Below are 23378 nucleotides of genomic sequence, written 5' to 3'. Positions count from 1 at the left end.
CCATTGCCTGACAGTCTTAAGGCCATTCTATCAGGCAACTGTTGAGCTTTCTGAGGAAAGGAGAGTGTCAGGGTCAAAGGCAATTCCTTTAGCCAAAATGCTGAGACATGCCATTTCTGCTGAGTGCCCAAATGGCTCCTTGTATTGGTGCCACGCTTGCCAACCATTTGAGAAATAATTTGAATGAAAAATTCAGTGGCTTGGAAAAGGTGAACTCCCTGTCTGTGGCAACCATCTTGGATCCACGATTTAAAGAGGCTGGCTTACTAATCAAAGCAATGCTCAGGCTGCTGTAGAAAGGCTGACACGAGAGTGTGCCAGTCTTATTGGTGGGCCGGCAGAAGATGTGCCACTGGAGACTGCAACAACATCTGCCAGTGCTAGTGAACAAAATTACAACTTGTGGGCTTTAATGGACAACTACAGTGGGATCTCTACTTACGAACGTCTCTGCATGCGAATTTTTCAGGTTTCGAAGCGTCTCAACGGGAAAATATTTCCTCGTTACAAAGGAAATTTCAGGATACGAAGGTCAAAAATACGCTACCGCGGAGTTTAGCGAGCACAAACTGCTTGTAGCTGCTCTGCCATTGGCTATCGCCTAGCATCTTCCTGTCATCCCATTGGCCAGGAGGGACGTCAATATGTACCAGTTTGTGTGTATCCCAGCGTCGCCTTCGTCGTCTTCGGGATTTATTGTGGGTGTTCGTATGTTTGTCCATTAGATGGCGGTGTTACCACAAGTTTTGACGTTTGTTGCGAGTAATGACGGCTAATGTAAGATTAGCCTGTAATAAAGTTCATTTTGTTCCTTGCACTGAATTCCTACATTTATTGTGCGGTAATCTAATTGTAACATGTATTTGTTACATGTTTTGATGCATTTTTATGATTTATAAAAAAAATTATGTCCGAATTTTTGGGGGCTTGGAATGGATTAGGGCATTTACATGGAAAACGCGTCTCTACTTACATAATTTTCAGGTTACGAAGCAACTTCTGGAACGAATTAAATTTGTAAGTAGAGGTCCCACTGTATGTAGAGTCTCAGCAGCACATCTGCCAGCGCTGCAGTGGAGATCCAGAGGTATGCATGTTGATTACTGTTGAAACATCAGTTTTTTGATTCAGTCATTCATTGTCTTACTGTCTGTGTCATAAATATTTGAAAGAACAAATTCTGACAAGATCCTTGAAGTACTGGGTGGCACGAAAGCCTTTATATCCTACGCTGTGGAAACTTGCATGCAAGTATCTGTGCATCCCAGCATCGTCTGTTCCCTGTGAAAGGATATTTTCCAAAGCTGGGGAGCTGGTCAGCCAGAAGAGGAGCAGACTGAAGCCTGCAACAGCAGGAAAAATGATATTTCTCAATAACAACCTGTGAAGAGGAATAACTTGTCTGCTTCTGTGAATAATTATTCCAAATCAAACATACAAGTCCCCAAATGACAAACTATTATCTTTAAAGGTTTTCCTTAAAAACACTTCACACACACAAAAACAATGTTTCTGAATTCCAACACCATGATCATTTGCAAAGTAGGAAGGATCTCTCATCCTGTTAGGGACTCTGAGTATAGTTTTTAAATAAATCTCAAAGTGTTCAATAAACCCTTAACCAACACTGAACCCTTAATATAATTTGCATTTATTCTTTGGGTTAGTCTTGAATGTGTATTAGAGTAAGGAGGAGAGCGTCTGCCTATTTTATTGTAATGACTATAATCATTATTTGGTATGAATGAACAAAACACCTGGATGACCACACAATGAGCTTTTATTGGTGTCATGGGATTGAAACAGTGCCAGTGCTCCAGTCGTGCTCTATGGAGGTTGCTATGGCTTCAGTTGTCCACCAGATGTCACCATCACTGAAGTCTCGAAGCTTTGAATGTTTTAGACACACTTGTTAGTAGGAAAGCCTCAGGGCTTCATGAGGCTTCACTTGCCCACCACTACCTCAAACAGAACAAGTCCCCCTGGACTGCAGAGACCTCGGGAGACCGGTTCTGCACTTCTCAGGTCCAGCAGGCGGCGTGAGGACCTGAAATGTACAGGGAAGACAGGCCAAGCAAAGCAACACTCGGGCAACACTCCACAAAGCACCACAACCCTCTGGCCCTGATGGGCAGGCGCTCCCTCCTTAAGTAGGTGGCCAGATGTTAATTGCCCACACGTGCGCCTGCCTGCAGCGCCAATTGAGCTCCTCACGCCCCCTGGAGGGAAGACCAGGCACAACCCTGGACCCCAACAACTGTGTCCAGAAATGATCCGTCAGATCAAATTAAGAGAAGTTGAGAAAAGAACAGGTGAACACACACACACACACACACACACACACACACACACACACACACACACACACACACACACACACACGCACACACGGGGGTAACGGAGAGAGAGAGAATAACAACAGCAGCTTGTAAAGCCAAATGAAGTCAATCTTACAACAAAATTTGCTTTAGAGACAGAGAACATGAAATCCAAACTGCAGAGCTCTTTTAGATCACCCCTCTTGTAGTGCTCCACTGTGCCTCTATGCATGATAGTCTGGAGTATTACACAGTGTCACCTACAGTTCCCATCATCCATATGTTGTTTATAGTAACACGTCTATAATATATGAAATATGATTATTACAATTATAAATATTACAATACTTTCCATGTAAAGTAAAGTAGACCCATATACATTGTTTCATTGTTTTGGTTTTATTGTTATTTTATTCAATTTTTGTTATTTTGTTTGTTTCAATGCCGATGGAAAAACACTTGGTGGAAGACACATCCTCCATGCAAGTGTTGACTGGACATTTTTGAAAGTTTTCACCTCTGTTTTGTAGTGTTAAAATGAGTCCAAAACAGTTTTGTTGCTAAAATAGCAATAAAACACCATCGCTGTCTGTCAAGAATACAAGAAGAAAGAGCAGGTCCCACGAGACCAAGACACAAATGATGTTGCTAGAAATTGATCATTTTAAATCCGGTTATCAGGAGTTTTGTGCTAAAATTCCAAACTGTCCGAAGGGGCGTCAGTGAATCACGTGTTTGGACCCAGACGTCACCTCTCTGGGGGGGATTTCCTGGTGCTGAACGACGACGCCTCTACATGGCAGAACCCTTATTCAAAACCCGCAACACTCCGAGGGGCGGGATCCAGCTCTGTTATTGAACTGCGTTTAAAACCCCAGCGACACTTGTCTAGTTTTAGACGCGCTTTTAAGAGAATCGGTCTTTATCACAAAGAACCCTCGTCACGGTGCTTCCAGACTGTTTCAGATGAGGACAACAAGTGTTTAGCGACCTTCATTTAGAAGATGAACATTTGTCTTCTGTTTTGGATCCTGCTCCCAGCAGCAGAATGCGGTAAGTTGAAGAAACTTTCTTTACACACACGTTCTGAGCGCTGTGTTGCGCTTTTCTCAGGTAGAAATAGACAAACAATCAATCAGCTCTCTGTGTAGATGCTCTTCTTCCACATTTGGTCTTGTTCCTCTCAGATGCCCCCAAAGACTCACAATCTCACATGACTCCTTTAGGCATCCAACACCTTTTAGAGCAACATGCTAATCAAAGAACACTCAATGATTATGATTAAAACAACTCTCCCCAAACTCTTGCATGAATAGATAATAATCAAAATGACGTGATTGATTGAACACCTCAACTGGTAGGTGACACTGTCATCGCTTGCTGATTTCTCAAGCGTGCGTTGCGTTCCTGACTGAGCCGTGACTCATACAGGAGGCGCAGCAGTAGTGCACACTGAGACTTCCGGTTGATAAAACCTTTGCTAAAGTACCTCTGCCCTGTGTGTGTGTGTGTGTGTGTGTGTGTGTGTGTGTGTGTGTGTGTGTGTGTGTGTGTGTGTGTGTTTTAATATTTAATACTTATTTAATAATTTTAATATCACAGGCTTATGCATGAAATAGTTGTCACTTGTTGATAAGGCATCTGTCTAAACACTGATTTAAACCTATTTCCACCATTTCACTGAAATTGTTGTCTTTATCAACATTTATTTGTCAAGAAATACAGTAATTCAACATGAAAATTTACATTCAAAAATGATGCATGAACAAGCTTGTCAAGATATTGTTTAGTCAGGAATCCTTTAATTCTTGCAATATTTTTGGGTGTTAGTCAGCTCATTTTGTTGTCCTCATGTGGTTGTTGGTCTCAAACTGTCTCAAACTACCAAGAATGATCTCCCAGTTAACTGTCCAAACAGATGTATTTTTTATCTGAGGATTTGCTTTGATTTTGATGCCTGCACACAGAGTACGAAGAGAGTGGAGATTAAACCTCTTTTCTTATTGGTGCCTGTTCAGGTACTGTAGTAAACCTTGTTTATATTCAGTTTATGAGGAATCTATTATGATATTTTGGGTTATTGTTGGGTCTTTTGACCTGTTTCTCATCCTGCTGCTCCATGTTTCCTTCACAGCTTGTGGAAAGAGGCTGTTTTTCATTCTGGTTGTTTGTTTTTAGTGGTGTTTTGTCCAGTTGAGTGTTTGTGAAGAGGGATTATAGTAGGGGAACGAGGAAGCAGCCCTGAGGAGTTCTGGTGATCAGGATGAGAGGAGATGAGATGTGGGTTTTTATCCTGACATGTGGTGGTCTGGCTCAGAGAGGATCAATGATGATGATCAAAGAGATATTTTAGCTTTTTTGATACCGTCCACCAATTGAGCAGATACGACTCACAGCTTAAGGTTTAAAATAATTAACCATAATATTAAACTGTCTACATCTTTCAATATTAATTTGACAAGACCTGAGATTGGGATCAATTTATAACATGATTATTTTGTCAGAACCGCTGATCCCACTGTGAGGGTCCAGAGTTTTGACTCCATTTGTTTGTGTGTTTCAGGTTCCCATTCTCTTGAGTTCTTGTCTACAGGACGTGTTCAGCCTGGATCTGGGCCCCTTTTGAACAAGTTACAGAGTTTGATGATGGAGTTGTGATCTCTCACTGTGACAGTGGGACACAACAAGAACACTTCAAACCCGTCCTGGAATCCCACAACTTACCTGGGACCTGCAGACCAGCATGTTATGATGTTTTTGATGCTCTCAAAGAGATTTCTAAATTCATCAATCACACACGGAGTAAGTTTGTAGCACATTTGCTTTATAACGTGTTTAATTTGTTGAAGATGAACTGAACATTTTACATAAAATAATCCTTGTAGATGTTCAGCGGCGGCGTGGCTGCATCACATCAGACGAGAGGCTTGAATCTGCTTTTGACAACTGGGCAGTGAATGGAGAGGGTTTCATTCAGTTTGATGCTGGAGCTCAGAAATGGAAAGCCCTGTCTCCTTCTGCAGAAATGATTAAAGATTCGTGGAACAACCGTGAGGCTCAGAACGATTTCTTTGGACACTTCATCAATGAAGAATGTCCAGAAATGATCCATCAGATCAAATTAAGAGAAGCGGAAAAAAGAACAGGTGAACACACTCTCTGGTCCAAAAAAATATAACGCAAAATATAATAAAATCACAGCTTTGAATCACTTCATTAAATTGGACATAATTCAGGAATTAACCTGAACACATACAAAAGTATCTTTTCTTCCCCTGGCTGGTCCCACCCTGATCATCACCTTTTTCTCCTGCAGATCTCCGTGTGTTTGCCAACCCTGTTGACAGAACCAAGGCATTGCTGAAGTGCCACGTCACCAGTACTGACAAATCAGTGCGTTCAGTGTCTCTGACTGAAGACGGGGCCCCCAAGGCAAACTGGATCACTGTAACTGGCCCGTTGCCTTCTGGGGATGGATCAGTGATCCTCATCCTGACAGCTGAGGTCCCCCTGATCCACACCAACATCTATGGCTGTGTTGTCCAAACAGAAGACAGAAACATCACTGTCATGTGGGGTGAGAACTTTACATTTACATACTGCTGCATGATTGTTATTGAGTCGTGATCCAGGCTGCACACAGGCCAGTGGGATCTTATTGTTGCTGGGGGGGTTCTGGTGTGTTGGGTACTCTGGTAAAAGTCCCTCATGAAGAAGCTCTGAAACGTTCCTGGTGATTCTCTGGTCTTCCTCCGTCTGAAAGCAGACCTTTGGATCTTTTCTGGCTGAGATTACAGCAGTGTTGGTCATTAACTCTGTCAGAAACGGCTGTTTCGATGCTGTTGAAACTTATTTGAGACTTTTTTGAGAAGTTTTTTTTTTTTTTGGCCCATTTAATTAACAACATTCAACGTGCTTCACATGTTTCCAGAAAGAAACGAGCTACTACAGAGTTACGTTTGGTACAGGCAGTGGAATGTACAGAATCACCCTCTGCCAGCAGGGGGCGCTGCAGCAGCTCAGCACCCACCTTTCTATCGTCTTGGCACAGAATTATCAGTGCGCAACGTTGAGCTTCAGTCTGTGTCCAGGCCTCAGACAACTGTCGGCATGTCACGTTGGTCCAGACAGTTAATAAATGTAACAGTTGAAATACTCTAAATAGAGTCAGTTACACTTTCTGTTATTCGGAGCACAGCTTTCAAAATATTAAAAATAAGTTTATTACAATAACACGACAACATGCTGCATAGAGTAAAGTATGGCCAGTTTGGTGATTACAATAATCAGGTTTTTGTTGTTTATACTCTTTTATGAGCAGATGGAAACACACTTGATGGACGATACATCCTTTACATCCAGATGACGTTTTGGAGAATTATCGGCATCATCTTTACAGTTTGTTGTTTAATCTCCGTAATGACTCTTTTGTGTAAGTCTCACTTCTTTGATTGTAACTTTCAAGTCAGTCTGTGAGCTGATATTTTACTATTGTGGCCCTGCATTAATAGAATGTTAATGATGTTTCTTGTGAAATACACCTGTCAGCATCTATTAATTGTTCCTTCATTTTATTTCTTCATAGTCACAAGAGAGGAAAAAGTGGTGAGGAAACTTTTCTCGCGAGTCCATTGAAGAATAACTGGGGGAAGATGGATTTTATCCATGGAGGACTTGAGCAGAGACGACATCAATGATCCAGGATGTTTTACTCTTCATGCTGAAAGTGCACATCTATAGAAACGTGTAGACCTGAACAGAGGATCCAAAGTCACATGTGCTGTAATATTTGGACTGTGTTGTCATCCAGTAGCAGAGCTTTGGGACTAATGCTGCTGACACGGGTCTAACCTTCACTGACTGTCATCTTTTTTAAGAAGCCAAGAAGTCAAACTATGGAAAGCTTTAGCACTTTGACCCTAAATTCAGTATTAATGATCTTGAACTTCTTAAATCAGAGCTTAACACTCATCTTTCAAAACTGCCGTTAAACACCTCGTAATGCTGTCACTTTATGTCTGGTTTCATTTATTTTTGTGTTATTTACTCATTCATCTCCTTTATTTTGTTTGCGGCATTATTTATTTTATGTAAAACACTGGTTAACGACTGGGCATTATAAAAATCTTATGTTGTTGAATGTATGATGACTTTATTTCTGTTTCTGAAAGACTCTGAAGTTGTTCTTCACTTATATTCTATTTAAAATGATAAATTGTTTAACAGTGTTTGGGAAAATAATTTGCAGAACTTGACATGTGAAAAATTAATAATGGAAAACAAAAAAATTGAAACTCTTAAATGTTTGTAAATATTGTATGTTTTTACTTCCTGATATAAATGAATTTTATTTTTGTTAAGAGCCTGTGTGATAATGTTCATTTTCATTTACATGAGGGAATGTCTGATTAGATGAGGTGGTTAACATTGTCTCATCACAGCAACAAGGTTGTGGGTTCCAATCCCCTGGGATCGCAGCTTTATCAGTGCAGTTTGGAAGTTCTCCCAGGATGTTTCATGAAATGACCACTGACTCTTTTAGTTCATTTGTGTTTTACCCATTTTGAAAATAAACAAAAAACTTTAATTTGGCCAGGTTTAGTTACATATTTGGTCTCATATTTTAGCCTTTTTCTGGTCATTAAAGTACCGGTAATGTCCTGCTGAAACACCAGTACTTTTCATACAAAGAGAATCCACACAGAAACCTCTGAATGTAGAAGGTTTAGGCCAGAACACTGGCTGAACAGGTTCAGGGACACTGTTCTGTCATCTGTCGCCTGCAGAAATGATTAAAGATTTGTGGAACAACCGTGAGGCTCAGAACCATTTGTTGGGACACTTCATCAAGGAACAATTGTTAGATTTTGGGTTTTAACAGGACCTGAGAGCAGGCCAGAACACAGTGGTAAAATGTCCAAATGAGTTTTATTGACAGGGGAACACTCAAAGAAGACAGAAGCAGAAGCAGTTCGAGTCCTCAAACGAGTGATGGGCAAATGATACCGAGGCTTCGGAGCTTGTGTCACTCTTCCTGAAGCGGAGAGATTCGAAACACTGTGGGAGCTTGTATCAAAACACCAGTGTCACGTGACCGATGACGTTTGAAGCTTCGACTGTCATCGCTGTTTCGCTTCGCGCTTCATTGCTTCAAAATGTTTCGAAGCCTTTCATTGGCTCAGTGTTTCAGTGTGTGTCAGGGGCTCATGGAGTTTCAATGCATTCTGATGCGATGATAGCTGGACATGTGCGACAGATTTGAGTGATTTGATGGCTACCAGCTATATAAGATGCATTATTATGCTTCAGAATCGTTGGGTTGTGAGGAGATAGAGATTTGGAGAGTGAGAGTGAGAGTATTTTGGCAAGTTTCATGGCGAGTACCACCAATAAGCGATGTTCTAAAGTTTGGGATCATTTTGATCTCATAGCACCTAATAAGGTATAATGCAGTTCATAGCATACATTTTATGTTTCCATGATTGAATTGTATTTTTAATTTGTAAATGGGTCTCAAAATTACAATTGCTTGTAGGTGCGGTGCTTGCAATGCACACAAGAGTTGTCTCACAGCAACAACACATCATCTATGCTGAGACACTTGCGTGCTCGGCATGACGACAATCACGACCCTGTCAACACTGGAAATCCTGACAGGAAGCTAAATATATATGTGTATATACTGTATATATGTATGTGTGTGTCTATTCATTGTAGATGTTGTGTATCGTATTCACATAGCAACCATTCTCCCACAGTGTCCAGAAAACAGAAGCTGGATGAGGCCTTGGTGGACATGATAGTTAAAGATGGTCAGCCTTTTTCTATCATTGAGGATGAAGGGTTCCAAAATTTCATTAAAATCCTGGACCCATCATTCTCCATTCCAAGCCGCAAAACTGTAAAGGCAATGGTGGAAGCAAGGTACACTGTAGCCAAAGAGAAGGCCTTGGCAGAAATTAAGCAGACTTCAGCTGTTAGTTTGAGTGCTGACATGTGGACATCAGTCAACATGGATGCGTACCTTGGTGTCACTTGCCAGTCTAGATCTGGCTACTGTGCTTTTAGGTGTGCAGTATTGGCCCACACAGCAGCTAATATTTCACATGCAATTGCAAATTTGATGACAGAGTGGGGAATCACTAAAAAGGGCTGTGGGATGGTTACTGGTGGGGCTCACAATATGGTGGCAAGTGTAACTCAGTTAAACGTTAGACATATTTATTGCTTTGCCCACATGCTGAATCTCATTGTCAAAAAATGACTCTGTCAGACGTCTGAGCTGGAGAACATGCGCAGTAGGGCCCGCAGAATGGTGGCACACTTCAAGTCCAGTTCCAAAGCAAAGGAAAAGTTGTGTTCTATTCCAGCTAATATGGACATGCCCCAAAAAAAGCTTGTCCAAGAGGTCGAAACCAGATGGAACAGCACTTATGCCGTGCTCCATAGGCTTTATGAGCAGAGAGAACCTTTAGGGGCAGCCCTGGCATCACTTAGCACTGGCATAGTGCCTTTCACTGCTGATGACTATGCAGCAATCAACCATTGCCTGACAGTCTTAAGGCCATTCTATCAGGCAACTGTTGAGCTTTCTGAGGAAAGGAGAGTGTCAGGGTCAAAGGCAATTCCTTTAGCCAAAATGCTGAGACATGCCATTTCTGCTGAGTGCCCAAATGGCTCCTTGTATTGGTGCCACGCTTGCCAACCATTTGAGAAATAATTTGAATGAAAAATTCAGTGGCTTGGAAAAGGTGAACTCCCTGTCTGTGGCAACCATCTTGGATCCACGATTTAAAGAGGCTTTACTAATCAAAGCAATGCTCAGGCTGCTGTAGAAAGGCTGACACGAGAGTGTGCCAGTCTTATTGGTGGGCCGGCAGAAGATGTGCCACTGGAGACTGCAACAACATCTGCCAGTGCTAGCGAACAAAATTACAACTTGTGGGCTTTAATGGACAACTACAGTGGGATCTCTACTTACGAACGAACGTAGCTGCATGCAAATCTTTCAGGTTATGAAGCGTCTCAACGGGAAAATATTTCCTCTTGTTATGAAGGAAATTTCAGGATACGAAGGTCAAAAATACGCTACCGCGGAGTTTAGCGAGCGCAGACATGCTTGTAGCTGCTCTCCCATTGGCTATCGCCTAGCATCTTCCTGTCATCCCATTGGCCAGGAGGGACGTCAATATGAACCAGTTTGTGTGTATCCCACCGTCTTCTTCGTCGTTTTTGGGATTTATTGTGGGTGTTCGAATGTTTGTCCATTAGATGGCGGTGTCACCACATGTGTTGACGGTGTGCGCGAGTAACGACGGCTAATCTAAGATTAGCCTGTAATAAAGTTCATTTTGTTCCTGGAGAAGCCTTGCACTGAATTCCTACATTTATTGAGCGGTAATCTAATTGTAACATGTATTTGTTACATGTTTTGATGCATTTTTATGATTTATAAAAAAAATTATGTCCGAATTTTTGGGGGCTTGGAACGGATTAGGGCATTTACATGGAAAACGCGTCACTACTTACGTAATTTTCAGGTTACGAAGCAACTTCTGGAACGAATTAAATTTGTAAGTAGAGGTCCCACTGTATGTAGAGTCTCATTAGCACATCGGCCAGCGCTGCAGTGGAGATCCAGAGGTATGCATGTTGATTACTGTTGAAACATCAGTTTTTTGATTCAGTCATTCATTGTCTTACTGTCATCATAATATTTGAAAGAACAAATTCTGACAAGATCCCTTGAAGTACTGGGTGGCACGAAAGCCTTTATATCCTACGCTGTGGAAACTTGCATGCAAGTATCTGTGCATCCCAGCATCATCTGTTCCCTGTGAAAGGATATTTTCCAAAGCTGGGGAGCTGGTCAGCCAGAAGAGGAGCAGACTGAAGCCTGCAACAGCAGGAAAAATGATATTTCTCAATAACAACCTGTGAAGAGGAAATAACTTGTCTGCTTCTGTGAATAATTATTCCAAATCAAACATACAAGTCCCCAAATGACAAACTATTATCTTTAAAGGTTTTCCTTAAAAACACTTCACACACACACAAAAACAATGTTTCTGAATTCAAACACCATGATCATTTGCAAAGTAGGAACGATCTCTAATCCTGTCACGGACTTTGAGTATAGTTTTTAAATAAATCTCAAAGTGTTCAATAAACCCTTAACCAACACTGAACCCTTAATATAATTTTCATTTATTCTTTGGGTTAGTCTTGAATGTGTATTAGAGTAAGGAGGAGAGCGTCTGCATATTTTATTGTAATGACTATAATCATTATTTGGTATGAATGAACAAAACACCTGGATGACCACACGATGAACTTTTATTGGCGTCATGGGATTGAAACAGTGCCAGTGCTCCAGTCGTGCTCTATGGAGGTTGCTATGGCTTCAGTTGTCCACCAGATGTCACCATCACTGAAGTCTCGAAGCTTTGAATGTTTTTCGACACAATTGTTAGTAGGAAAGCCTCAGTGCTTCATGAGGCTTCACTTGCCCACCACTACCTCAAACAGAAGCAGTCCCCCTGGACTGCAGAGACCTCAGGAGACCGGTTCTGCACTTCTCAGGTCCAGCAGGCGGCGTGAAGACCTGAAATGTGCAGGGAAGACAGGCCAAGCAAAGCAACGAAGCCCACCAACAACGCAACACTCGGGCAACACTCCACAAAGCACCACAACTAGTGATGTCCAAATGAGGCTTCATGAGGCTTTGAACCCTTTTGGACCATTGTGTTGAAAATTGGTTCATTACTCGAAGCTTCAATCATTTCGAACGCGGGCGTTATCTGCTGGCGCATTGGTGGTACTGCAGCCATGTAAAAGGTTGATGACCCAGCAAGCGTGCACTTTGAGTTTTGCTGTTTGTGCACTTTTGATGTTGTATTATTAATATTATTTTTCTATATATTTTAGGAACAGATGGGGGTATGGGCCTAAGGTGCTTGGGTGAACTGGTGTGCTTATGCATTTTTATTTAAAAAAACAACAGTTTCTCCACAGTCGAGGGTTTGAGGCGGTTTCTCTTTTTTGAAACCATTTCCCCGGCTTTAGAAAACACCCTCTCGCAGGGCACAGAGGATGCTGGTGTTGCGAGGTACTGGTTTGCCAGGTGGTACAGGTTTGGGTATCGGGCTTTGTTTGTCGTCCAGTACACCAGAGGGTCCTGTGATCGTTCAAGTGGAGGGGCTGACAGATAACGCTGCACCTCCACTATGGCATCAGCGGTGGCATTCCTGGACGCTCTTGCTTCTTCAGCATCCCTGTCCAACAGCTTCCACGGATCAATGACTCAAAATAAAACATTACATAAAGTTTAGTCTGTACATGAATCAATGCAAATAAATCTATTGATCCAAATTCTATCATTTTTGTACCTTGGGAAGAAGCAGCTGGTTCTGGCTGTGCTGTTGAAGTGGATGGCGGGTCCTCTTGGGTGGGGTGCATTACGCAACAATGCCGCACACTCCGACTTTAACCGGTGCACAGCTGACTCGGCATTTGAAGGGCTTTGGAATCCGAGTGTTTTAAATCTTGGGTCAAGTAATGATGATAAAGAGAAGATGCTTGTGGTTTCTATCCCACTGAGTTTCATTCATAATTCTATTGAGGTTTATGCCAAGGTCTTTTGCCATTTTGTTTGAGTTCTGTGCCATCAGCTCACTCAAAGCATGCTTCAGCATTTTTATCAGGGGTGTTATTTTTGATCCCGACACCCTCTTTTCATGTGAGAGCTCTACGGTGGCAGCATGAAAAGGTGACGGTATCTTCCTACACTCAGATGCACACTCAAAGTCATTTGCAGTCAATAGGTCCAAATCTGTGGGCAGAGTGGTCAGAGCAGCTGCAGCTGCATCCCTCTGCTCATAAAGACGCTGCAGCATCTCATAGGTGCTATTCCATCTTGTGTCTACTTCAATTATTAGTTTTGTGACAGGACGGCCCATTTGCACCTGGATCTGCTGCAGCTTCTCTTTAGCGGTGGTGCTGGATTTAAAATAGGTGATCATCCGCCTCGTTTTTGATCTTATATTATCTAGCCCAGGAGTAGCATCCATGGCCTTTTTGACAGTTAAGTTTAGTGCGTGAGCCAGGCAGACGGCGTGCTGCACCCGCAGAATATTTGCTGCACCCGCAGAATATTTGCTGCACCCGCAGAATAGTTGCTGCAGCATCAGTCACCAAGCACTTCACCTTCTCTTCAAGAGCCCATTCCCTTAAAAGCTCTCGAGCAGTTCCAGCGATGTTCTCTGCTGTGTGACTGATAGGAAAAGGCCGAACTCCCACCAGGGTGGTGGAGAGTTCACCTGCATGAATAGCATGACAGGTGACAGCGAGAGATACGCATCCATGTTGATGGAGGTCCACATATCTGCGGTCAAGCTGACACTGTCAACATTCTGCAGGGCTGCCTTGGCCTTCTCCTTTTCTCCACATCCCTCCTCTCCACCATGGCTTTAACTGTCTGCCTTGATGGAAGGGTGCATGTGGGATCCAGTTTAGCCACCAGAGCACGGAAGCCCGGATCAGACACCACAGTGAGAGGCTGGGAATCTTTCACTATGAAATCCACTAGAGCTTCAAGCTCCTGCTTCCTGCTACATAAAATATGGAAGTTAGCAGAACAAGATTAATTTAGTTAATTAACTAATTCTATACACCCAAACCTGCGCAGTAAAGTTTAAAAGTTACTCTTAATATTGCCTGGAACAGCACCCACTCACCTGGTGGAAACGTCATCACAGCAGCACCAGCTTCATTCTCATGTTTGCCTCGGTAATACCTCATCATTGATGACGTGTTATTATTATATGTCGGGAACAAAGCAAACACTTCACCTGCAAATTAAAAATGAGATGTGTGTGTGGTTTATTATTTGTTACTGTGTGAATAAGAGTTGAAAAATACGTTTGTAACACTTACCTTGTTCGGGCGGGCACCATTTCAAAGTGGTCCCAGACTTGAGATCTCTTCCTGGTTGGTTCCATAGCAAAGCAAAAAGAAGCAAACCGAAAGCAATACGAACGCTAATCAAATCAATCCAAAAAGGTATTGACCAGATAGGCAACGTTTTGCGCTGAAAGTCCCGCCCATTGAACCGAACCAGTCAGCTGATTCAGTCAGAATGAAGCAGTGAAGAGGTTCAAACGTCATCAGTCACGTGATTTGAAGCGAAACGCGGAGAAGGGCTCCAGGAAAATACTCGATCGAGTTTTGGGGCGTGGTTCTAAGTCCCGTGTCAGAGGGAACATCACTAGTTGTGGTGAGCTGAAGAAATCAGACTTCTGCATTAAATCATCCTGTCAACCGCAGAAAGAGCCACTTCATTAAAGACCGCTGCGCAGGAAGGAAACGGAGTCATTACCACACAAACAAAGGGAAGTCTTCAATCACACATAACCTCGTTTATGGTGTCCAGATGCAAACAATAATTAAAACAGTAATTAAACACATCAACAACCAGAACTCGATACATAAAACACTAACATTGAAAGTTGCAAAACATAACATTTACAACGAACAAAAAACAGGGTTAACACAAACCTGAACCCACAGACACACTGCTACAAAGCATGCTGGGAAATTCCCACACTGACCCTCCCAACACGGTACAATATTTTATTCCCTTTTTTAATATCTAGATAGTAGTATATGTTTTTGGAAGGGTTTGTTTTTCAAAGTATCAGTTTAACAAATGCGGAAGAACGAAAAAAAGAACACAGTTTGTTGACTTGCAAAGTTCAACATAATGGAAGTTCCACATCAGCTACTCTCTGGTTGTCTTGTCTGGACACCACCACTTCTGCAAAACTCATTTGCTAAGAACATGCTGAGAAGTTCCGTGACAAATCTTTTTGCGGCTATTGAGAAATACAAATGCCTCCATTCTCGGGGAGTTTGAGCCACAGGAAGGTGAAGAACCAGTGTCTTTTGGTTCTGTGGATCTACCTGTCAGCAGCCAAATGTGGTAGGTAATATTTTCTCAAGTAATGAAATAGACTTAAACTAAGTTCGAACAGCCCAACCTCCAACTTATCACAGCTCAAAGTTTTTCTCCGAGGCACAAAGGTGAAAGAGAATGGGATAGAACCGAAAGAGAAAGCACAATAGAACCACTTAAAAACAATGTAATTACATATATTTTTAAAATTTTTGCAGTTATTTTATGAACAGGCTGACTTTTTTTCAATTCTTTATTTGATTCAGAAACGTGCGCATAGCAATAAATAAATTGATAAAGAATATGATTAGTGTGATATACAACCCCTTAGCAGAGGTACAATCAGACAACAAACCTAACTGCAAAAAGGGGTGAAAACTGAATGCTGTTTTATGTGATAATACAAAATTAGTTTTGCTGTTTGATGGTCAGTAAAGAATGAGTACTGTTGGGCTGGCCACCATTCAGGCGTTAACTTGAATGCTCTCGACCACATTTTTAAAAAGATAACAACAGTCCCCATCAATACTTTTAACAGACAAACTTTAACCAACTGTATCCATATGTCATTGACCAAAGAAGTGTATGTAATTGAATAAAAATCACACAAGTGCAAACAAGAAGAAAAACACAATTAAAAACAAACATGAAAAAGAAAAACACATGAAAAAGAAAAACACATGAAAAGGTTCATTCTTGAAGCACAACACAGTGCACTGAAGCAGATGTTAACAAGAACAAATTTCCCCATTCTTAGGGAGTACTTAGTAGCCATAACCTTATTTATTGGTTGTAACTATTTTAATCTTCTGTACCTGCTGCATTTCGTCTCTTATTTTTTTGGATATCTTTAGTAAAGTCACTTTCTGCTCTTTCTTCATTGGTGAGAGATGCAGTATCTGTAAAGACAAGGGAGAGACTGAATTTGGGTCTTTTATGACACATTGGTTTAAACTCCCGAATGTAATGAAAAGGGAAATTAAAAAGTCAAATGAAAGTCTTTGTGGATCTATTTCTATCTCTATTTTCACCATTTATGTACTTTGAACAACAGTCTAACGCTTGATTCCAAGTTACTTTAACTCATTGGACGTCTCTTGAAGCCTTTGTGCAGAATTGGAAATGTGTGGAAAATGCACTTGTTCAGGTGGATTTTTCTGGAAGCGTTCCTACCCTGCTCTCCACATCTGGACCTCTCAGAGGACATGGCTGTTGGAGCAGACCTAAAGAATTGCATTAAGGCCACTCCACTCAGCATTTTGCCATTTAGAGCTCAGAGGGACTCCTCTGGAAATGGCAGCTCTGTGTTCAACGCTTACCATCACAATTAATTAATTAAAAAATATTATGAGCCTAAATGCCAAAGATTAACCCAAATCTGAACGTAAATTGAAATGTTAATGTTTATCTCCATGTAGGTTTTCATTCAGCCAGGTCATAGTAATCCATTAAGGTATTAAGGAATTATTTTAATTAACTAAAATTGTTGATGTGAAGTTCATTTGATCTATTTACTATTGGCTGAAGATGTGTTTGCATGAGCAACATCTTCATGAGTTAATGTCCTTAGTCCTGTGGAAGCTTTAATAAAGGAGAGGAAATTTATTTTTGAATGTTTTTACTCATATTTCTAAGTTCTTTGCTGTTCAAATCTGCCTTTTCTGTACATTTGTGCACTGACGATCCTGTAAAGAATAAACAGATTAATCTGAAGTGATCAATCATGTGAAATTAGAAAGTTTATTAGTTTCTAAATGTTTTTGAATGTTGATTCATCTCTTTTAAAAAAAATCAGAACCGCTGATCCCACTGTGAGGGTCCAGAGTTTTGACTCCATTTGTTTGTGTGTTTCAGGTTCCCATTCTCTTGAGTTCTTGTCTACAGGACGTGTTCAGCCTGGATCTGGGCTCCATTTTGAACAAGTTACAGAGTTTGATGGAGTTGTGATCTCTCACTGTGACAGTGGGACACAACAAGAACACTTCAAACCCGTCCTGGAATCCCACAACTTACCTGGGACCTGCAGACCAGCATGTTATGATGTTTTTGATGCTCTCAAAGCGATTTCTAAATTCATCAATCACACACGGAGTAAGTTTGCAGCACATTTGCTTTATAACGTGTTTATTTTGTTGAAGATGAACTGAACATTTTACATAAAACAATCCTTGTAGATGTTCAGCGGCGGCGTGGCTGCATCACGTCAGACGAGAGGCTTGAATCTGCTTTTGACAACTGGGCAGTGAATGGAGAGGGTTTCATTCAGTTTGATGCTGGAGCTCAGAAATGGAAAGCCCTGTCTCCTTCTGCAGAAATGATTAAAGATTCGTGGAACGGCCGTGAGGCTCGGAACCATTTGTTTGGACAATTCATCAGGAGACACTGTCTAGAAATGATCCATCAGATCAAATTAAGAGAAGTTGAGAAAAGAACAGGTGAACACACACACACACACACACACACACACACACACACACACACACACACACCACACACACACACACACACGTGGGGTAACAGAGTAAATAACAACAGCAGCTTGTAAAGCCAAATGAAGCCACATCCTGTTTCGTTGTCATGGTGACCTCAGTGATTTCCTCCTGTCAGTGTTGAATCTGCTGATGGAGCTCAGATGAGGACAGAAGCAGTTCAGTCTGGTAAAGGTAGCTGAAGGAGCCTGGTGTTGGTTATGAGCTAAAACTATGTTGAGAGGAAGAGTGAGCTGCTCATCACTGCTGGTTCCCTGTTCAAAGAGTGACAACAGACAACCCTGATCATCACCTTTTCTATCCTCCTGCAGATCTCCGTGTGTTTGCCAACCCTGTTGACAGAACCAAGGCATTGCTGAAGTGCCACGTCACCAGTACTAAATCAGTGCGTTCAGTGTCTCTGACTGAAGACGGGGCCCCCAAGGCAAACTGGATCACTGTAACTGGCCCGTTGCCTTCTGGGGATGGATCAGTGATCCTCATCCTGACAGCTGAGGTCCCCCTGATCCACACCAACATCTATGGCTGTGTTGTCCAAACAGAAGACAGAAACATCACTGTCATGTGGGGTGAGAACTTTACATTTACATGCTGCTGCATGATTGTTATTGAGTCGTGATCCAGGCTGCACACAGGCCAGTGGGATCTTATTGTTGCTGGGGGGGTTCTGGTGTGTTGGGTACTCTGGTAAAAGTCCCTCATGAAGAAGCTCTGAAACGTTCCTGGTGATTCTCTGGTCTTTTCTGGCTGTTTCGATGCTGTTGAAACTTATTTTAGAGATTTTTCGGTCTCAACACAGTTTTTTTTCTTCCCATTTAATTAACAACATTTAACGTGCTTCACATGTTTCCAATAATAAAAGAGCTACTACAGAGTTACAATTTGGTACAGGCAGTGGAATGTACAGAATCACCCTCTGCCAACAGGGGGCGCTGCAGCAACTCAGCGCTCACCTTTCTATGGTTTTGGCACAGAATTATTATTATTATTATTATTATTATTATTATTATTATATTATTATTATTATTATTATTATTGGTTATTGAGTCAAAACAATACAGGCTAATTTAACTTTGTGTTCAAGTTTCAAATGATTGAGGTGTTTTGAAACATCTGATTTGAGAAATACTGGACTTGAGCTGTGTGAAATAACAAATGTAACTGCTTCAATAGTGTAAATTGTGTCAGCTACATTTGTCAGCATCAACATTATTAGTTTACAGTCATAATTATTATTACTGTGTTTTAATTAATAATGATGGATTTTCCCTTTCATTTCAGATGGAAACACACTTGATGGAAGAGAAATTCTTTACGCAACTGTTGATTGGCCATTTTGGAAAATTTTGACCGTTTCATTTTCATGTGTTTGTCTTCTAATCTGCACAACAGCACTGGTGCTCAAACGTACGTTTCACTACTTTTGTTGAAACATTTATGTCAGTCTATTGTTATGAACAGATCAACAAGTTTCTGAAGGCTTGACAGCATCTATTAATTATGCTTCCATTTCCTTTCACCACAGACAAAAAGAAGCTCGAAAGAAGAATGAAAATGACAATTCCAGGAAGCATGACAGAAACTGAGAAAGAAAACCTAAGAATGTCCCCTGTAATGAAACCATTACAAGACCCAAAGATTAATTGAAGAGGATTTTATCCACCAGAGATTCAAACAGAAATAACATCTGTCAGACGGAATATTTTACCCCCCATATTGAAGGTGCACCTCTGCAGATTTTGGACGCTGCTCTAACCTTCACTGACTGTTGAAAGTGAAACAGATGAGGCTTCAGTGCTAACAAAATCACTAGCAAACAGCAATCTACAAACGATGGCTTGGAGGAATGTCCAGGGAAATAACAGAATAGAAGCGGAGACTGTCAGCACAGCCAGCAGCCGGGACGTCCCACTGAGAGAGACAGAGAGACGGGGACTGTGCCATTTAATAGGCAGCACCCAGGCACAGCCCGTCACTCCACTGGGGACCTGTAAGACCCCCAGTGTCCAGGAGGGGACACTGGGGTTTGTCTGATGGTGTGTTTGAGTGACTTAACCTGTGAGCTTTGCACAGTGTACTAATATGCTGGCAATTAGCCTGAGCCACTATATGAAAACCAAATTGTTCAAATGGTCTCCCTGGAGTCCCCATCATGTGCTTTAGACCTTCCAAGTGTGTGTTTTTGTTCCTATGATGCCTGTGTGTCTGTTGACTTCAAAACAAAATCAGGTCCCCATTTCAAAACACCAGTTTTACTGTGTTGTACAGCAGAGAACTGTGTGTGCACGTTGGATACACTGTGGATGTGCATTTTAGCATTGCTATAGTGGGATTGATAATATTGCTTCCAGTCACAGCGTGTTCATGCCCCCATCAACGTGGTGATTGCCTCCCTGTAGACTGAAAACACCACTTCCTCTCACTTCCCTCCCCTCAAGCGCTGCTACACCAGCCTCTGCCACCTCTATTCTGGCCATTTTTGGTAACCCTGAGAAGTTTAATGTGCAACGTGGTCATAAAAAAGGTTTTCCTAAAATTCTGAAACACTGTCTCGTGCCTTTTGGTGAGCTGAAACATTGGACCATTTTTTTTAACACACACCTGGTTCTCCAGAACTATTCCTGGGGCAAAACTCCCCAGATTAGGGTTTTCAGCAACAACTTAATTTCATCTCCCAACTTTGCCACAATCGCCCTCTTGGGTTTTTGTTCCCTGATTGATTCCCATGTAAGATTATATTTGCCAGTTTGAACTTCTCAGATTTTAGGTCCGCCCTTTTGTTTCCTCTGCCTTCACACTTAAAGTTTATATTCTAAACTTTGAGACTTGGTTGAACATTAACATCTGCTGGCAAAGCGCATGTTTTTTGACACACCCTTCACTTCCCCACCGCTGTGGATACGACACTGACCTGTTGAGAACAAGCCGAGAACTTCGAGAGACAACAGAAGTGTGTTAAATAAAGGTAATTATATTCCCACAGTTATTTTACAGGCACGCAAACTATTTTAAAGACTAGCCAAGAAAACTGGGTCCAACCTCGATCAGCTCAAAGGGAAGGAATCAACCCTAACCATAACCCTTTAGATCTGGGTATCGTTCTGCTCTGTGTGTATCCAAAATGATTCTCTCTGTATGAGCCTTTTTAACCGTTCTCTCCCCCCATTACTGAACCTGCTCTATGCTGGCTGTAAAACAGCCGCCCTGATAAACACCTGTGGCTGCAATGTGTTGGCAAGTCTTTAATAGCAAAGAACATGCTGTAATAAACTCCTGGAAGTAAATGAAAAGGGAGGTTATGAAGCGAAAATAAAGACTTTGTGGATCTATTTCTCTATGATCTGTTTCTATGTTGCAAATTAGCACATTTTCACCGTTTGTTCTTTGAACAACAGTCTAACGCTTGATTCTAAGTTACTTTAACTCCATTGGAACTTCTCTTGTAGCCTTTGTGCAGACGTTGAAATTTGCTACCAGTGGGGAAAATGCACTTGATCAGTTTGCGATGGGTTGAGAGTTTCCGCTTCCTTGGTATCTACTTTGACCAGAGGCTGAGCTGGAAGGATCATATCAGGCAGGTAGTAAGTTTATCAAAGACAAGCATGAGAAGAAAGATTCTGGTATTAAAAGCCAGTTCTATTCTAAGGTGGACAGCAGATCTAAGGATTAGCTTCAGGTCTATACTGATGGCTCAAAGGACACAAACAGATGCAACTGTGTCTGCACCTTCTAGAAACTTTGAGTATAGCAAAAGAACATCAGATTACGTTAGTGTATTTGCTACTGAATTTGTTGCAATTCATGTGGCAGTTCAGTGGGTTTATCAGAACACATCCAGAAGGCAGAAGGCAGTAACTTGTAGTGATTCAGTATCAGCATTAACAAGCATCAAAACAGGAGCATCAAAAGCTCATCAAAATTTAGTAATCAATATAATCAGAGAGTGGAGGAAATGTGCAGGGAAGGGGCTTGTGTGTGTGTTTCTGTGGACCCCAGCTCACATGGGGATCTTGAGGAATGAAAGGGCAGAGAGGTTGGCAAAGGAAGCAGAGAAGAGGAGCAGTGTTGACAGAGAAATTAATGATCAAAGTCAGAAGGCAAGAGAGTGTTGTGTGGGTAAAAGCAAATGAGCAGTGGCAACAGAGTGGGGAAACAGAGGTCAAGGGGAGGCATCTTCTTTCCAATACAAAGGAGGGACAATGCATCAAGGAGAAGGGAAAAGAGCAGGAAAGAGCAGGTTATAATAACAAGGTTAAGAATTAGGCAGAGCAACTTAGACAATATGCTATACATTGTGGAGAAGCATCCATCTATGTGAGCAGTGTCATGAACTGGAGACAACAGAACATGTGCTTTTAATATGTAGGCATAAAATGAGGAAAGGAAGATGATGATGGATGGACTGAGGAAACTGGGAATGGTGGATGTGGATGAGCTGGGTAGAGAGTTCAGGTGTGAGGAAAGAGCTTTATAAATTTCTTACGTACTGGTCTAGTAAAAAGGATGTAAGGATGGATACGCTAGATAGAGGACCAGAAGGTGGCAGCTCCAATATAGATGCCAACTGCCTTTAAAACCAAAAGAAATAGTGAACAACAACAACAACACCAACAAAATGAAGATCGGTAGATTTGTCTGGTTCCGATCAGGACAAAAAGTAATGATGGGCAAATTAAGCTTTTGTGAATTCCCGAACCACTTGTAATGATTACTCGAAGTAATGTTTACCTGAAGTTGCAGTTCTAGCGCCCTCTCCTGGCGACCCGCGAGCCTTGCACTGCAGGGTTGGAGCCGCTATTGGTGACCGGGAGGCGCACACGTGAGCTTTGTTTTTGTTAAGAAAATGCTGGTAAAATATGCCATAGCTTGGGTATTCTTGTATAATTGTAGACTCAACGTTTTTATTGAGGTACGTTATTTTTTCCACAGTATTGGGATTTAACCAGTTTATTTTTTTGCTCACAATTTCTCCACATTTGGAGAATATTCTTCTGCAGGGTACAGTAGATGCTGGCATGCATAGAAATCTTTAGGCCCGCTTGAAAAGGTTGGTGTAACGATGTCTGTGATTTAGCCAGTAGGCGAGTGGGTCCTCTGACCTGGCCAGAGGTGGGCTGCTCATGCACCGCTGCCCATCTACCGTCGCATCTGCCATAGCATTCCCAGCCCTTCGTGCATCTGAGGCATCTCGGTCCAGCGTTCCCCAAAGGTTAATATCTGGAACACACCGGGCACCGGACCTGTACAAAAAGTAATTTACAAATAGACAAACAGCGATTCATTTGGATGGAAGCTACACCATAGCTATAGTAAGTTACTGTTGGATATGAAACTTTGCTTTTGTGCATTACACCTACAGTACACCTACTACCTACTACAACTACACACAAACTGTTAATTTTTTAAATGCGGTTATCAGGAGTTTATGTGCTTAAATCTCAACCTGTCCGAATCTTGACGAGGCGGTGTCAGTGAATCACGTGTTTGGACCCTGACGTCACCTCGATGACGGGTATTTCCTGGTGCTGAACGAAGGCTCCGCCCACAATGCGGGGTCCAGCTCTTCTTTGAACTGCGACTGTCACGCGCAATAAAAACTCCTGCGACACTCGTCTAGTT

General features: G+C 41.8%; 2 protein-coding genes and 2 long non-coding RNA genes across 5 annotated transcripts; 2 read left to right on the top strand and 2 right to left on the bottom strand.

Annotated features, from left to right (window-relative positions):
* The first annotated feature begins 3109 nt into the window (after positions 1–3109).
* Positions 3110–21088, top strand: LOC130520028 (RLA class II histocompatibility antigen, DP beta chain-like). 2 transcript variants are annotated; one of them, XM_057023584.1, is made up of 6 exons: positions 3110–3371; positions 17125–17361; positions 17445–17705; positions 18071–18328; positions 19041–19166; positions 19285–21088. In XM_057023584.1, exons 1-6 carry the CDS (start codon positions 3323–3325, stop codon positions 19404–19406), a joined length of 1053 nt encoding a protein of 350 aa, XP_056879564.1. In that variant the 5' UTR covers positions 3110–3322; the 3' UTR covers positions 19407–21088. The 2 variants fall into 2 exon arrangements, with proteins under 2 accessions (XP_056879564.1, XP_056879563.1); XM_057023583.1 differs by lacking the exon at positions 3110–3371 and adding an exon at positions 15143–15297.
* Positions 5128–8130, top strand: LOC130520029 (uncharacterized). The gene is made up of 4 exons (XM_057023586.1): positions 5128–5464; positions 5635–5895; positions 6640–6748; positions 6904–8130. The coding sequence occupies exons 1-4, from the start codon at positions 5344–5346 to the stop codon at positions 7013–7015; spliced, it is 603 nt and encodes a 200-aa protein (XP_056879566.1). The 5' UTR covers positions 5128–5343; the 3' UTR covers positions 7016–8130.
* LOC130520033 (uncharacterized) lies at positions 11635–13661 on the bottom strand. Its single transcript, XR_008948606.1, has 2 exons — positions 12707–13661; positions 11635–12620 (listed from the first exon to the last, which is right to left on the bottom strand). It is a non-coding gene; the product is annotated as an uncharacterized LOC130520033 (long non-coding RNA).
* LOC130520034 (uncharacterized) lies at positions 17363–23217 on the bottom strand. The gene is made up of 3 exons (XR_008948607.1): positions 22859–23217; positions 22488–22583; positions 17363–18013 (listed from the first exon to the last, which is right to left on the bottom strand). It is a non-coding gene; the product is annotated as an uncharacterized LOC130520034 (long non-coding RNA).
* Between the last annotated feature and the right edge of the window lie 161 nt (positions 23218–23378).

This window comes from Takifugu flavidus, unplaced genomic scaffold (assembly GCF_003711565.1).
Source record: "Takifugu flavidus isolate HTHZ2018 unplaced genomic scaffold, ASM371156v2 ctg268, whole genome shotgun sequence".
In the NCBI taxonomy this organism is placed as follows: domain Eukaryota; kingdom Metazoa; phylum Chordata; class Actinopteri; order Tetraodontiformes; family Tetraodontidae; genus Takifugu; species Takifugu flavidus.
Note: the sequence above shows the minus strand (reverse complement) of the source record. Positions and strands in the feature narration are given on the sequence as shown.

Bases quoted from the DNA above. Each gene is read 5' to 3' on its own strand.
- LOC130520028 (XM_057023583.1), top strand. From the start codon at position 15,207: ATGCCTCCATTCTCGGGGAGTTTGAGCCACAGGAAGGTGAAGAACCAG. The intron at 17,706-18,070 runs GTGAACACACAC...ATCCTCCTGCAG, and splicing joins AGAAGTTGAGAAAAGAACAG to ATCTCCGTGTGTTTGCCAAC. The intron at 18,329-19,040 runs GTGAGAACTTTA...CTTTCATTTCAG, and splicing joins AAACATCACTGTCATGTGGG to ATGGAAACACACTTGATGGA.
- LOC130520029 (XM_057023586.1), top strand. From the start codon at position 5,344: ATGATTAAAGATTCGTGGAACAACCGTGAGGCTCAGAACGATTTCTTT. The intron at 5,896-6,639 runs GTGAGAACTTTA...TTTTATGAGCAG, and splicing joins AAACATCACTGTCATGTGGG to ATGGAAACACACTTGATGGA. The intron at 6,749-6,903 runs GTGTAAGTCTCA...ATTTCTTCATAG, and splicing joins ATCTCCGTAATGACTCTTTT to TCACAAGAGAGGAAAAAGTG.